Raw genomic sequence first — 17077 nt, 5'->3', positions numbered from 1 at the left:
CAGGGATTCATGTTAATTCAATATCAATACTTCAAAAGGGCTAATGAGATTTTTGTAAACAAACTTATTTTGCTCATTATTCCGCTGTCGAGTTGAATTTCATGAAAGATACACATGAATCAACATCTTTACCCTTGGTAGAATCAATTTTAAAGGTCTTCTGTGTTGAAAATATTAAACATTAAGAGAAATCAGCAAAACAAAACTTTGTTTACAAATCTTATTAGCCCTATTCTAATGTTGATATGGAATTTAACATTTATACACCCAAAACATTTCCCCAATGCAAATAATGCATTACATTGTTTCGTGCATATTTCGCATTAGAATCATGCCTTCTATGCATTGTTTAACAAATATAGCTTCAGTATTATACCAACACAACAATATTCATGGTAAAACAAATTGAATGAGAATACACGTTACAGTATAATAAATTTGCTTGTAAAAGTGTAAGTCTACTTTGCTTGCTTTGCTTTTACCCGACACGGTGGATTCCACACAAATATGTCTCATTGGTGTTAATACGAACTTCTACCACCGACAAACTGACATGACACTGTACTTTCAAATTTGGCAAGATATTATTAGAGAGTCGACGCAAAATTTTGTAACTCGTACTGTCGTACTCGGACGTCCGTTTGACAGTACGAGTTACGAAATTTTCAGTTAACTCTAATAATCATCGAAGCTACTCTATGTGTTTAGAGAGAAATTTGGACAAGAGAAAATAGACAACCATAGTTTCAAGGAACTTTGCTCACAGAAGTTGAGCTATACTTGAAAAGGTTAAAGGAAACTATAACCTTAGAAATATATGTTCTAGTTTTGTTCAACATTTGACAAATAGCGGCTAAAATTTGTAAACATTTTGAGATATTTGTGAAAATATCAGGTCATTCAGGACAAATGGCATACACTGCATTTTCGACGAAAGATCTACGGTCCGATTGTAAATCGTTTCATTGTCAGAAATGGAATAGTTTATTAATCAATGTAATAATAAATCCCGAATTTGATCCAATTTTTACGATTTACTTTTCATGAATGCAACCGGAGCACAATGTTAGTCAATACCACTATACTTTCTACTTAAAACGTTAATATACGATGCTCCGGTCAATTGAATTCGACAAACTTCTGCACGTTTGAATATATCAAATTTATCTTGTCCAGACTTTTACTAGAGGACATTAGTGTTCTTTTACGAGAGACACGTTAAGAAATGATGTGTAACTCACTATACAGATGGAGCTACTGCTCCGACCTAATTTAGCTTGAATTATTTGCCAAAAATTTTCACCGAAATCGTTCTAGTTGTTATGTCATTTGTCGGTGCTTCTACCATCCCGCACAGTGACGCTATTTTGTCTGCAAACAACTTAATATCATACATGCTATGCTCTAGCACACATTACATACATTTAGTACATACAGCAACATTTTTGGTCTCATCGACCCAGCAAAGAGTGTAAACAAATGGTTTGTGCGTCGGTTGACTTTCGACTGCACTGGAATAGCTTTTCCAAAGAAAAGTGCAAACAACATGATCAAATGACACTTCTGCTCGAAAGAGCAAAGCCAATGCACTTCACCACTTACACAACCATATTAGGAGTTGCTACACGTTACAGTATAATAAATTTCCACCAAAGCAGTATTACAGTGATTATATCACATAAACTTGGGATACGATTATTTTCTTTTTAGTTAAGTTACATTGTGATCAAATTTAGTACTTAACTTGGCGACCTTTATTACCCACTTATGACATGGTCAAAATAATGTAAAATGTGTGTTTAGAGCCAATTTCTCTCTGGAGGCACCCTGGGCTTGGCGACGAGCCCTGTCTTGGGACTCTCCTAAATTTGGACTGTACCATGTACCATGGGCTCCCGAAGATGACACTATACTAGATGATCTTTGGAAGCTAGAACCGAAACTATACACGCGAAGCTGCATACACGCCATCACACGCGACATAAATAAGCCCACGCGATTGAATACGCTACCATACAAACTTCTGAGTCCCTCGTTATCGACAGGGGCAAACATACAACCGCGATCGTCCGCGCACCAATAATCTTTTCTTTATTCGGCATGTTTTGATTCCTTTTATTACTATATCTCTGTACTATACCCTATCTGTACTCATATACGAACAAACGTACAAACGCCTGTGGCCTTCGCAATAACACAAACCTGTCTCAAGCATTAACCCACCACCCGCGCGGAAGTCTCCTACCTCGGTCCTAGCAACCATGCCTTCGACTGGACTAATAAAAAAATGACGCTCATATTCACTAGACAACACACGCCATAGCGACAAAAACTGGGAACACTAGTGATATGGGGAAACTGATTCTATTCTACCTTCTATCATATGTTGAAAATTAAGCATAAGATTCACGGTCCGCGCGATCATTCAAGAATACACGCCACATGATTATAAAATTGAATTTAGCACATGAATAAGCACATTAACATACAAATGTTTGAGCCCTTCGCGACCATCCACGGCACCTACACCCGCGATCTCACAGACATGCTAACATTACGGCGATAAGGTGAATATTTCAGCCCCTATAATTTTTCAAACGCGGTCTCAAGCGTGAACCTAAAAACTCCCGCGCTCGCACGACCAATCGGTTACTTCTGGAAGTCTCCATGCCTTCAATAAGACCAATTAAAAAAGAAAGCTCCCATATCCACTGGACAACACGTTTCATGGCGACATGACCGGGAACTCTTGTGATATGGGGTGACTCACTCCCTGTCAGAATGTGAATTGTACACCGGAAACTAAATATCAGAATGACGGTCCGCGTGACCATCCAAGAACACACGCGAATATGTGCTACACGGTTATAAAATCAAATTTATACACGCGAAGTCACATACACGCGACAAACACGTTAACATACGAACGCTTAAAACCTTCGTGATCAACCAAGCACACCTACGCCCGCGATTGCGAAAACTTGATAACACCCCGGTAATAAGGTGAACGTTTTAGTACGTACGAAACTACAAACGCGGTCTCAAACGCGAACCTACAAACGTCCGTGTTCGCGCGGTCCTAAATCGGTCACGACCGGGAATCATTACAACCCCTCCCAGCAACCCAAGGATTATTAAAAAAATAAATCTCTAGTGGATATCCTTCCATGACGACATCACCGGGAAATCTGATGATATGAAAGATCTCGCTTTCTTCTAGCATTTGAACATGCGCGAATGTGCGAAAATCACACGGTTATAAAATAGAATTTCTTCACGTACATATTAGCACACGCGATCGAAAACATTAACGTATAAATGCTCGAGCCCTATGCGATGATACACGCGATTGCGAAGTCCCTACGCCCGCACATACCTGAATCTGAATATCACATTCAGAATCACGGCTCGCTGCAATTGGCCGCAGTGTTTTAGTGGGCGCCATTGCTTGTCTCGTATGCAAATTGTAGTATGTGATTCTGACGGGGAGCCCTTCCGAGAACCTAGCTCTACAGCTCCAGTAGGACAACTCTCGAAAAAACAAAAATATTCTGCTAACGTTGAATTCATCAATACATTTCCAATTGTGAGATTGTGTAAGTATCTATGATGTAATAGCAGCATAGTGCATTTTTGTCCCGGACCAATAACGCTTTAATACCCATTATACTATTTATAATGCATATTTCGCATTAGAATCATACTTATTTGCGGCTTGCGTTTTGGGTGTGACATTGCTCATCAACAAACAAAATGGAGTGCATTCGAATGAAGTGTAAGCAAAAATGCATCAGAATAGCAGCAATTTGTCAGAATCCTATCCAGAGTAGCGTCAAAACGCTGGGAACGATTTCGTCAGAATATTGTGAAGAATCTTGTCAAAAGCTCGAGAAGGGTTTTTTCATTGCAATCCTGAGAGTATGGAGCAAAATTTTCAAGCGCCTGTTTTATCGAATCGTTTGTCACAATTATACGAGCAAATGTCGAAGAATCTGGACTACCTGAAAACTCATCGGTGATTGCGCCAATTAAATTTTTGGAAACTTATGATCAACTAATGATAGTTCAAACTCGTCGGATACGAGCCTCTTTGCCAACTCGTGCGTAATACTTTCGGAGCAGAGGGTTACACCTAACACCTCTTAAACCTTATTTATAGTAACTGAAACGTCAATCGTTAAATTGTAAATTGTAACCTTAACAGTCGAAAACACTTTAAAACCCAACTATGAGAAAGGCGACAACTGCAACTATTTAAACGTATCTCACGAATATCAGTCAAGCGGTGATTACTGTAGAAACGTATTTGTCTTAGAATTCGAAAAAGGAAACATTAAATAGCGGAAACACAGTTTAACCAAAGACGACAGCGTCGAAACATGCTGGCAAGGTGACCTCCGGCCGCTATAAGATAACACCGAAGATGTTTCCCGTCCCAAAATATTGGCGTACGTACGGACAAATGGTTAACGTAGTAAATAGCAATTTGCTTTTTTGAGTCTGTGAAATTAACATTCAAAACATGATACGACACTTTCCCTCATGACGTGTTATATGAAAATAGTAAAACAGATATCAAGGTAATAATGTATAAAACTGGAACATTAAACTATTTCCCTAACACAAGCAAATCACACACAATAAGGAAAGGTATCAGAAACCAAAAATCCATGCACCATAGATATACTATTTGAGTGAAGATGTGACAAAAGTTAGAAAATATATTTAAATTTAATTGTTACAGGACAAATTACATGGAAAAAGTTACTGTAACTTATTTAACCGAGTTTGTAAAATTATGCAAAAACGTGACATAACGTTAATTGTAGCAAAATACTCAAAATACTGAATAAGAAACCATTTCGTCACATCTTTACCAAATACACGCCAATCCAAACTGTCACACAACCACACCTGATTTCTTCAAACCACTAGAGCTAGCGCCATCCTTGCAGTGGCCATCGCAGTTGGAGGCGCTAACCGTATCCGCCGGCTTTCGCTGTCTATGGCGAGATTTTTCCGCCCCATCACCATTTCGGCATTTCCCTTTAATGTGTTCGGATCGTTTCGTTTCACCATTACCAACCAAATTACCACAATGCACACACTCTTTGCTACTTATCGTACTATTAGGCAGACTGGCGGCAGCGACAACGACCTCCTTCGATCGCGATTGTGATCGCAACCGCAGCAACGATGAACCGTTTCTGCTGGAGGGACTGGTGAAGCGGGAGAATCGATTACCACCTGTTCGCTGCTGCTGGTGGTTCGGTTCATCGTCAACCAATATTGCCCTTCGTTTGGACACATCTTCAAGCACTGCTAGCGGTTCCGAACGACAGCTGATACAATCTTCGGTTTCGGTTTCGGTCTCACTGGCACCCGCTAGCCCCTCCTGATCCGGACCACCGCCGGTATTTTTGGGCTTTCGTTTGCGGAACGCATTCACTGCACGAGTCAGCATATTGTTCTAGACTCACAATCACTTTAAGAGTTAGATTCGTATTTCTTTTTTATTTGATCAAAAATCACTGCTACATTACGGTTACGATTTGGCACACCGCTAATCGTTTGATTCAGCAGCTACGTAGTCATTGTGTCTCTAGTTTTAGGTTTCAATTCACTTACACTGAAGTTCTAACGTTGAGTAGATAAATGTGCAGCTAAATCTTGTAGAAAATTAAACTAGGTGTTATCATTGTTCTGTTGCAGAGTTCGTAATGAGCGTGACCTAACCTTTTAATTTTTCTTTCGTTCAACCCACCAGAAGCAATATTTGAACCGGAACTGAGCGGCCTACGAGTGTTGTTTTTAGTTTATTTAAAAAAAAACACCCTATTTCCCACACAGTCGGGGCGCCACGCGGACGAGCCTTTATAAAGTTCGTAGGACTGCTAGTAGCGAAAGAGAGGGCTTATAACGACGGCAGTTGTAGCAAAAATCTAGGTCCGTTTCGCAGGAATTAGAACGTAGGAAAATGGAACGATGGTAAATAGTGTGTTTAGTAAATGGAAATTTCGTGGAAAATTGGTTCAAACACATTTGCTGCTGTTATGGCCATGAGCTAGTTTGATAGTCCAATCAGGGAAAGTGGGAAAATGCTCTTTTGCATTCAAGGAAAAACGGAGAATAGTACCAAAATCGAAAACGAAAAAGCAGTTTTCTTCCACACCGTGTGTTAGATCTTCATGAAAATCAATCAGCTATGTACACAGCTAGGACAGCTGTCAGTTTTTTATGAAAATCTCTCCAGTGACAGTATTCGAACCTGCAACCCTAGAGACTCCGGCCCAATGCACAAACCCTTATGCTACCCCCCAGTATATGATGACGTACCAGAAAGAATACATGATTATCGCATTAGCGACAGTGGTCGTACCATGCCTTTGAAGCGAGATTAGGGGAGACCGGGGTTAGTTGGCGGTGCTTTTAGTTTTCATTTTTTACCGCTTTGATGTAGGTATATCTTGCAAAATAGAACACGTGGCAAGAAAAGGAAGACTGTTGGCAACATCTCTGAATTTTATTAAAATTATTGATGCATCGTCTCTATTTTTAGAGACAAAAATATGTGACGTGGAAAACCCGCCAACTTACCCCGGCCCCGGGGTAAGTTGGCGGTATGTATAGAAACACCAAACATAAGCAATCAAATAAAAATTCAAATACTTCAGGGGTTCTTTTGGAACGTGCTGAATGTCTTTTTAAGGAAACTATACATTAATCGTTATTTCATATTATATTTCAGTCTCAATACCCCGGCATTTTGACTTTGACGCGTACTTCATATTCAAAAGCAAATTTTCGAAATTCTTCAGGTGATTGATCGAAGTATATGACTCCTGCATTGACAAGATACACAAGAAAAAGATTTTCGTATTTTGGAGGAAATTCCAGAAAAAAGTTTTTTGATGACTATTTTTGCACTGTAAATAGCCAACTTGCCCTGCGTGCAAGACCGCCAACTTACCGCAACCGCATATTTTATAAAAAAAAACTATTTTAAAAATAATTTTTGTTTGCGGATATGTACAATATCTATATGGATACTGGAAGCGCTTTCCAAGTACTATCGAAAAATATAATCATTCGGGAAATAGATTGAAAATCAACCTAAATAACACAAAGTGTTTAAAATTTAGAAAATTTACTTGGTGTGGCCGAAAACACAATATCGCCCATGACTGCTATAAAACAAAATGTTTTGCAACAAAAGCACATTGGATAATGGGTTTCACACAACTTGAGGTACCTAATGAGAGGTATCGCTGTATGTCAAATAAAAACGGAGAAAAAGGGATTCCGTCAACTTACCCCAACCGCCAACTAGCCCCGGGCTCATCACGACAAAAGTATATATGGAGTCTCCTCATCAGTCAGCGGCAAAAAATATATTTTTGCTTTAATCGTTAGAATTATTATCAGAGAATATTCTTGCATAGTTTCAGAGCATAAATGATTAATATTTCATGCCTGTAACTTTCCTTTAGAACTTTAAGGCCAATTTTATAAAAACCATGTTTCAAAATTACGTGCACAACTACAAAAAACTTCAAATGCTATGTATAGGGGGACCCGGGGCTATTAGGACAGTGGGGGTAATTCGGACCCCTTCGATTTCTCAGAAAATCGTAAGACTTTCTGACCGTCGCACATATTCCAGTATTCTAAAACATTAATTTTGACAGCTGAATTGAATTCTTTGTTTTTTTTAGAAAGGAGATACAACGTGTTTACTTTTTTTTGCCATCCTCAAAACAAAAATAATTATACTGGTAAAATCGTGATAAAAGTAACAAATAAAAGTGAAAAAATAGCACCACTTTTGTGCGAAATGAACGTACGAGGCTGTTCGGACACCCTATTCCATCAACCACCGTTCAGCGGCTTGCGGCGACGGACACGATTGCACTCGCCACAGTAAAGAAAATACACTATGCTCCAATCGACGGCTGTGACTAACCAAATTAATTTTTTGTAAAACAGTTTATTTATTTCTTATGGAGTTTTTCCGATAAAGATTTTATATGTAAACATAATTCCATTGTAAAAAAAAATAAAAAAATGGCGATCTGAATTGCCCCGAAGGAAGGTCCGAATAATCCCTACATTGTAAAACGAAGGAAAAACGTAGAGTCTTGCAAATCGTCGCCTAGCGCTGCCATGGAGTTGTGCAAATGAACTTTTATGGCACCGAAATGTAGCTGAGATTTTAAACTAACAATTAGGACCTTTGACCGGTAATTTTTTTTTCTATCCACCTAAAAGGATAATTTGCTTAGGTAGGTCTGAATAGCCCCGGGTTCCCCTACAAGTTAAACACATTTTTTGTTGAGTTAATATATGTTCAACAATACGAGAAAAGATAATCTATTTCTCATGTTGTTTTCATGATCAAAAAGTCCCATGAAACCACCGTTTGAGGGAATTGCCTTAAGGTCGAATTAAATTAAAATAAAACATAAACCCTGACTCCAGCGACTCCAACTAGTGCAGACGTCAACAATGGTTGGCTATATAGCACTTTATCCCTTTTGATTTGGAAGTCAAGCACCTGGAACTATACAAAAAACTTTACGTAGAGAAATTGGATTCCATGTTTTGTGTTCCGCCTCATATACAAATTGAGATGACTCAATGGTTTTTTTTCCCTTTAGAACAAAAAAAAAGTTGCTTGCATAGTTCAAGTTACAAGACAAGAGTTCGCTTTCACTTTTTGATTAGCAAACCAAAGCTTCTGTGTTTTGTTACCCGAGACACATCCTGTTGTTGCCGCGTTCATATATATTGTGTGAACTGTTTGGATTTAGTGTCTAACTGTTGCCAATTTGGTGTTAGATTGGATTGATCGTCAAGCTGGTCCCAAGTTGGTGTCAGTTACTGACGAGCGTAACACGAAACACAATACCCAATTTTTTTAAAAATAAAACAACTTCTGGCACTACGAGAAAGTAGCTTCTAATACTGCGAGGGATTTAAACAGGTTTTGCGTTTTTCATGACCTCACCATTGAACAAAAAGTTCTGCGACCCTGTTCCGAAAAAATCACTCTGCGCTAGATCGCTAAAAATCGTCAATTGCTATAACTGTTTTAGTACGCATGGTTAACAAAACATAGAACATTGTCTCATTTTTCAAAAATTTACTACTTTGTCAGCTCTGACTTAACACCACCCGACAACGAGGTTCTGGTGTGCTCTAAGTGAATGGCGAAGCAATTTGGAATTGGTCAAATAGGTTTCTGAGTCAATCGGTTCGTGGGACCAATGAACATTTTTACGGACGTCAATAGAACGTTACCCAATTCAATGCGTGTTCGAAAGTTATGTTAAACTGCTGCGAGAAGTCAAAGTTGAAATTTACCGGTGATTCGCTAAAAATACTAATGATCTGGCAGCTCGTCTGTAGTTGTAGCCAATGCTCAGATACTGGTCACCAGGAGGAACGTTATGCAAGGACAAGTCTCTACAGGACCAACTCTTGCTCTTCATTAAGGGATATATAGACATGTCGGGGGCTCGATGGGGATTGCAAAACAATATTTTTAGTAAATATATAAAACTTAAAAAGAATCTATTTATAGGATAAATAAATAATAAATTATTATTTGAGCAAATCTCTACGATGGGACCTAACGAATACAGTGCTATTGAAGTTAAACAAATCAGTCCAAGCGAAATGATTCATTTTGCATAACAACTTAAAGCACGTGATTGAGTGACACAACGCCAAAAATTAAGATCCCCATATAAAAGGGCGATGAGAAAATCGAAGTTCGACAGCATGCTCTATCACCATTTACTTTCAAAATAATCATTAAAAGAATCATGTCGTATTTCTAAGATGCTGAATCCAGTATGGAGGACACAACTACTTCCAAGGTATTTTAAACGATGGTTGGAGTGCGAGTGAACCGAGCCATTTCTTCCTGTTTGACCCTGCAGTACAAAACACAATGCCATAGTACCATTACACATAAAACTCCTTAACGTATCAATGACAAATTGGTACGTATCAATTCTGTGAACATACGGTGCATTACAGAGAACCTGACTCAGAAACCGCTGAAATAAGCTTATCTGCAGAAAAAAATTCCACGCCGTGTTCTATACCATTACTGGAATCACAAACGGCTGCGTCAAGTGCCTCGAAAACAACAGCCAGCACTACTAGTGAGGAAGCTCATGGCCCGTAAAGGTACGAAGCAAGAAAGAACATCTGATTGCGAGCATTAAGGTATTAACCATGATCATGATGACGACACGAACGAGTACAATAGCGAGAACGAAATGAACAACTCTCAAGACACAAATGGCGAGGAAACATATGGGGCATTACACGAAAAATTTACCACCCCATTTTTTTCAAATAGTTTTATTCGGTTTAGCAGTCAAAATATTCGACATGTATTTTTAATTTCAATACAGTAGGCGGAATTCTTTTTTTCAATCTGCAGTATTGTAATAACTGAAGAAGGTTCAAAAAATGTTCAAGGGATAAAATGTGATTTTGGGTGTAATATATTAAAACTTTGTCGTTTTGTTTATATAATGAAAAGCATTGAAAAATTATAAAAAAAAAGATTTTTCAAATTTGCGCTTTTTTTTCTTTTTGTTATTGGATGATGTAGTCAAAACATTTCTCGTAACTTCAACAAAAATTTGGTTGGGCAATTGAATACTTAAGAATTATTAAATCGCGTCTGGCGTGTGCGAATACCACCGCCAAATTTTTCCAGAAACGACGTATAAAAAATTGTGCGGTGCAAATATTTTTGCAAAAAGTTGACCAATGAGTTTCGAACTATTTTTATGAAAACATATGATTTAAAACACTAAACTTATACACATAGAACGTTTATTTTTAAATTTAGAGGTACTCCAGGAAAAAAAAACTAAGCATATGTTTAGAAAAAAATTCAGTCAGTTCAAAATATTTTGAAAAATTTTCACTACTTTTATCAGCATGTATTTTTTTCTAGTACGTTTTATTGATATTCTACACTTTCTTCTCAGGCGCAATTTAAAAGAAATTTGAGGAATAATTTTGTTAAAATGCACATGCATACGTTTTTTTTAAAGTTAGTTTGATGCTGCTGAATAAAATATTAGCTTCATATACCATTTACTACACTTCAGCTCGTTCGAATAGTTGTAGCTCGAGCCAAAAAGCAAAGTTTTCGTAACTTATGGAACCGTAAACTAGGGTGTTTATATAAAAGAGTGCCTCGTATTTTGTGGTCTGACTAACTAACTGAGTTATCGCCAAAAATCTACAAAATAGCGGGGAAATGATAGGGTGGAATCCAGCCAATAAGTTAAGACAAATGAATACAAATTGAGAAATTCTGTTCGATTGTGAAGAGTATCTTAACGAAGAGGAAGCATGGAACGATTAACGATAAGAAAAAAAAATGGTATTTGTTTGCCAAACAAATAGGTAACTCAGTCTGCTTGCAACTTACAACAACAACGGTCATGATGAGCTTTCAAAGTAAACGGAGAAAAACATGAACAATAGTCAGTAAAAATGTAGACATAAACGAATGCTTAAAGAAACGTCTACTACCGTTAATTCGAAAGCATTACTTCACTACTGTAGCCAGATTTAGCTATTCAAATGATATATAGGGTAACGGACCTATTTTGGCTCTATTAGGAAGAGGCCGCACTATTTGTTATACAACTTTTGAATGAAACTATATTACCTATAACCTTTCTTGGAATAAAGCATCAGTGTACTGTTTCTTAAACACATATATTAGAGGGACTAGAAAAAACTGACCTCTATCGGGCCACCCTTGAGTCGATTCCTAGTACCATCCCTGCGTCGGTTCCTAGTCCCATACTCTCTTCGGTGAAATATGGAACTGAAATTTTGTAATCAAAAGATGACTCATATCCATTATTTCGCAAATAATCATATTCCTTCAGAGTTTTTTCAAAAAGACATATCTATAATGAGTGACTCTCATTGTTTACTTTCTCTTCTGTTAATAATTCGGTCGCTTTAACATTTATCCCTCATCTCTTTGCGTAATATGCTAGTTAAAACCTCCGTCTTTCGATCTGTACTGCAAAATAAGTGAAAAGTGTTATAGTGACGCCGTAAAAATCGAAAGAAAAAGTAAACAAAGAGAGTCACTCATTGTAGATATGTTGTTTTGAATAAAAGCTCTAGATTCGTGGGAATCGCCAGCTGATTCACCATCATATGCATGGGTCCCATGTAAAACTAACTCAGACAACACTTCATTAAAAGATTAATAACTCCCAAAGAAGTTGGATTGATTTGCAGTCTTCGAAAAAATTTCGAGTATACCCGATCTGTATCTCAGGAACCAAAATTTCCTACGAAGAAATATGCAATCGCAGCTCAAACAAAGTTTACTACTGTATAAGTAAAGTAAAAAAGACCTAAAACGAGAAAGTTTACAGAATCGACAAGACAAGCAAGCTAACACCTTCGCACAGAGAAACGCGTTTGAAACTCGTGCTAGAAGGTTAACAGTGTACGTTTCAATCAACCCGTTTTCTGTTTTCCGACAACTGGCGTGCCCAATAACATCGCGCCTGCCAGAGAAAAGGCGGAAAAGCTCTGCGCGAGTACGGTTTAAATCGACCCATCAAACTGGTGAATGAGCGATATTAGATTACCGCGCGTGCATCAAAGATGATGGGCGGTTGGTTTTGCTGATGTACGAGCATAATTTTGCATAACGGTACATTAGTTGGAAGGTTGGCTTCGACGTGAACTGCAACATTGTATGCGTAAAATTTACTCTGCACCTGTGGATCCAGCAGCCATGTGAATTTTAACCAATGGCGCACTCTCGATGGATTGGTTACGTAAGATAATTCTGTGAAATAATGAGTGCAGAACTCAACGCGATCTCCCATGTCTAATGAATCGACATTATCATGTTCTTATGGGGACGGGCAGTTTTGCTAGAGCTGTAATTGTACGAGAAGGAACAATGAAAGCTTGCGAGAACTATTTCTCAATGTGTAGAGGAGTTCTCTAAGGTGATTTGTTTGTACAAAAAAGGGGTAGAAAAAAATGACCTCATTGACGGACATGTAGGTGAAACAAGAATAGTCTTGATATTAGTTGATCGTGGCCTCATTTCATCTTCTTAACCCGCATTTTATACATACATAACGGGTACACTCAGGGGCATTCCACTGGAATGAACACTCTGGATAGTAGCGGTTGTTCCAAGGTTGCGCCCCCGAGCGTGTCAGCCGCCTTCCAGAAAGAAGTTACATCTGATGCGCAACCTTAACAGTTACTTATGATTGTGAATGAATAACTCCAAGCACTAATGGTGGTTGCTCCTGTACGCATTGCACGTACCAAGTCATTGTAAACAAACAATATGACATGTGTCATTCAACTTCGGCGTGGGATCTGCTTTTTGCTGCTTATGCTGTAATTTCGCATATTTTTAGTCTAGAGTCAAACAAGTGGTATTGCTTCGTTTTTGTTTAAAGAGGTTATCCACTTTCTTGATGGTCTCTCGAAAACATGCATGTATTTACTTTCATATCACTGATCATGATGTTTTTAACATCAAGTTCATTGCTAATGGGTGGGGCAAACCAAGAGGTTTAGATTTTGTGGCAATTTGATTCCCACTAATTTAATTAGGATAAACTAAAAGTTTTTGTTAACCAATTGATGAATTCATTAAGCTATGAACGTATTTCCGACAAATGAAAACCGAGGAAGGAAAGAAAACAATGTATCAGGTATCTACGCAGCGACTCGAGGTTGCATTCAAAGCAGACACTGACACCAGACTCGTTATTTGATTAAACCATTTTCACTTTGAAACATTTTCCGACAGATTTTTCATCTCACTTCCGTTCACTCAGCGTTTCTACGCCTGCCACAATTATGCACAGCTTTTGCTTTTTTCGAATTATTTTCTCAAGGAAAACACGCACAAAACATGGCTGCAAATTTTTCGACATCCATTGGATTTTCACAGTGTGGAACGAAGGCAAATTTTGGTTTGACAAGCCGTGAAGGACTGACAACTGCTTTGAACGCCTGGGAGAGAGGTAAGAGTTTGAAGCTCACTCAGATAGGGAGGCTGGATGGAAATGCATTTTCTCTCCGGATGCTGCGCATTGGCACGCACGACGGCAAGGTCGCTGTCGATATAGGTGGGCTCTTTTGTTTGGATGAAGATTGTTTAGATACAACATTGTAGCGAAATGTGCTTAAAACGGGCCTGATGTTAGTATAAAAAATGTTTTTAAAATAGTTCGATAGCGTAATTCTTACATATCAGTTAAGTAATAAGAAATATAAACAAGAGCAAAATGAAAGTGTTCTATTTCTGTGTTTAGTTTTCAAGGTTTCTACCGCAGTAAAGATATCCTGTTCCATCAATTGGTAAATTTTGTGTATTAATAATATTTCATAAATTTCTTGTTATGTGAACGATTTTTATGAGAAGTATGTGGAATACATGGAATTGACTCAGCCTACAAACCACACGAATCCACGAAATCTGCATGCTTTGTATTAATGTTTATGAAATCAAGCCTTACTGTTCGGAACTGATTTAGTTTCCGAATACTACAAGTTTTCAAAACGGGAAAAATATTTTAATAAACTTCAACGCACAGCTTCATAAAGCCTGTTTGAAGTTGTTCTTTCCGCAATGAAAGCGAATTTCTTACTTGTAATTGCAACTTTTGCCGAAATGGTTAAACAATTTCGACAATCTGTTTTCTGTGGAAAAGAATCTTTGCCGAAGAAAAGAGTTAAAAATTGTGATATTGCACGGTAAAAATCTATTCATAAATTAATGAAAAAATCACGATTTCGTAAACTGTTCAAGAAAATCGTGACGAAATTAATAATAAATCTCATGTTCATGAAACTGTTTGGGTTCCCACAAAACTAGTTCGCATAAAAAAGGTTTTACACTCGAATGTTTAGTTGGGTTACTGTGGTTGTGTCCTGAATATGTTTAGTTTTTTTATTATTCAAGTTCATATTTCGGAGACACACTAATTTGTATTAAATATACATATCGACTAAAAGAGCCTAGAATTAAACGATGTTCATAATTTCAGGTTACTTATGATTCTCGGAAGTTCTCGTCGCATTTCTTGGTATTTTGGTCATTCATGGATTTTTCAGGCTGAGTAATGTGTTTTATATTCACGATTCCACGAACATAACAACGATGTTCGCTATTTTTATGTACGTTCTCGTAATATTTTATTCATAAGTTTACTATCGGATTTTTATGGGAGAGTAGAGTAGAATGGGGTCAAATAGGTATGGGGTTACAATAGGTATAGGGCATTATCTTTGCTATGTTATTGCAGAGGTCGCTCATGTCAATTAGATACACGATAGAGAACATCGTTAACGACTATAGCCATCTTTTTGGCTGTTACCGTGGATCGGTTCTAGTAGTTTTTCGCGTGTTGTGCGAAAACCCAGTCTTTCGTCCTCAGTACAGTACATTTAATCAATGTAAAAAATGTCAAGGGAGTTTTTTCTTACGTAAAAAATTCATGCTGAACACGAATATTGTGTTGGTTTTTCGATATTTTTCTTATGAAAAAAAATATCGGCGCCAACATGAAACATATGCTTGGGGGCACGTTAGGTCACTACTATTAATGTAAAGTGTCAAGCAATTAATTTCATTTGAGGGGCTTTCATCTATTTCCCAAAGCTCAACTGCGCAAATCATCGAATCGAGGCCAAAAGCGACGTAAAGCTCACTGATTCAGTGATGCTGGAGTCTTTACGTGCTGTGCAAGCAGTTACAGCTAAAAAAAAATCAACCACCGAAGCTAGAAAAAAAATGCCGCTGACAAAAAGAAAAAGGAGAGGCAGCAAAACGGAAGAAACAGCTGGAAAAGGTACAAAAATTGATCGAAAAAGAGAAGAAAAAAGAATCCAACAAAATAAACTTCTACCAAGCGCAAACATGGTCGTCCCGCAGCTAAGCAACACGAGAGAGAATGCATAAGTTCTATTCCACACTCTGGCGACGACGAGGACACCGAAGAAGTCATTCGCAAGTACAAATCCAGACGCAACTGGTGAAAAATACATGTTTTTTTTTCAACATTTCCCTACGCGGTTTCATGATTATTCACATTATTTGCCACTTCCTCATTTCCTTGCCTGAATTACGACAATAAATACCATTTATTATTTGAGTTATTATTTTTTTAAATATCTTCAGTATACATACTCTTGAAATAAAAGTAGAGCTGCTGGTTTTCTAGGCTTGTACATCGTTTTGTTTAACTTCGAATAAAGTGACCTATCGTACCCCAGATTTTAAAAACGTCGAAAAAAGTACCTTCGCCTTAATAGATTTAGGTTGAAAAATATTTAGCCAACTATGAAATCATTATTGCCGAAACTGACCTACTTGACCCCACTATACTCTAATGAGTTATGTTCATGATTTCAGTCATGATTTAGTCAAGATTTTCGTAATTTCGCTTGACGTTATAGGGTATTTTATTTATGAGTTCACTCTAAAATTATTTATTTTATTTATGAGTTCACTCTCGAATTATTTCCGGATTTTACGCTCAACTTTATCAAATGAACAATGTCCGAGGACCAAATGGCTTTCTTATATCTGCTACTCAAACCTGTGGCTGTGTGATAGCAGCTGGAAATTACTACAGAGTGCGCCAGCTGGATGTATCCGTTTTCAACATTGAACTACTCCGCCATGTTTCTGCCGTTTTTCACAAGTAAATAAGTTATTTTAGGAATATTTTATGCCACAGTGATCCAGATCGCTAATTTAGGAGGAATTTTTACTTTCTGACAAACCTGTATAATTTAGCCGTATCATGTCTTGGGATGAATTTATGTACATCAGAAGATGCTTCTTTTTATTGGACTAGTTATTAGGGTGGTTCTAATTTACCTAAAATACGAAAATAAACTTTTTACTGATGATAGATAGAGCTCCACAGTTTTCCACAAAGTTGTAAAGTAACTTATTTTGAATAAATTTGTTGAGTATATTAAAGCTCTATCTCTTTTAGTTTTTGTTATAAAAGAAATTAAAAAA

At 37.6% G+C, this 17077-nt stretch overlaps 1 protein-coding gene across 12 annotated transcripts in view; it reads right to left on the bottom strand.

Moving 5' to 3' along the window:
* The window catches only part of LOC131681580 (trafficking kinesin-binding protein milt), a 316121-nt gene that overhangs the window by 14397 nt on the left and 284647 nt on the right, over positions 1 to 17077 (bottom strand). Inside the window, exons 1-2 of one of the 12 annotated variants that reach the window (XM_058962439.1) lie at positions 13864 to 14028; positions 5128 to 5669 (exon numbers count right to left, since the gene is read on the bottom strand). The exons of 8 other annotated variants lie outside the window; for them this stretch is intronic. In XM_058962439.1, coding sequence (XP_058818422.1) covers positions 5128 to 5464 — 337 coding nt within the window. In that variant the 5' untranslated portion in view covers positions 5465 to 5669; positions 13864 to 14028. 3 more of the 12 variants (XM_058962445.1, XM_058962447.1, XM_058962448.1) reach the window with 3 other exon arrangements.

The sequence above is a fragment of the Topomyia yanbarensis genome, chromosome 2 (genome assembly GCF_030247195.1).
Source record: "Topomyia yanbarensis strain Yona2022 chromosome 2, ASM3024719v1, whole genome shotgun sequence".
Classification (NCBI taxonomy): Eukaryota; Metazoa; Arthropoda; class Insecta; order Diptera; family Culicidae; genus Topomyia; species Topomyia yanbarensis.
This window is presented reverse-complemented; position numbering and strand designations above follow the sequence as displayed.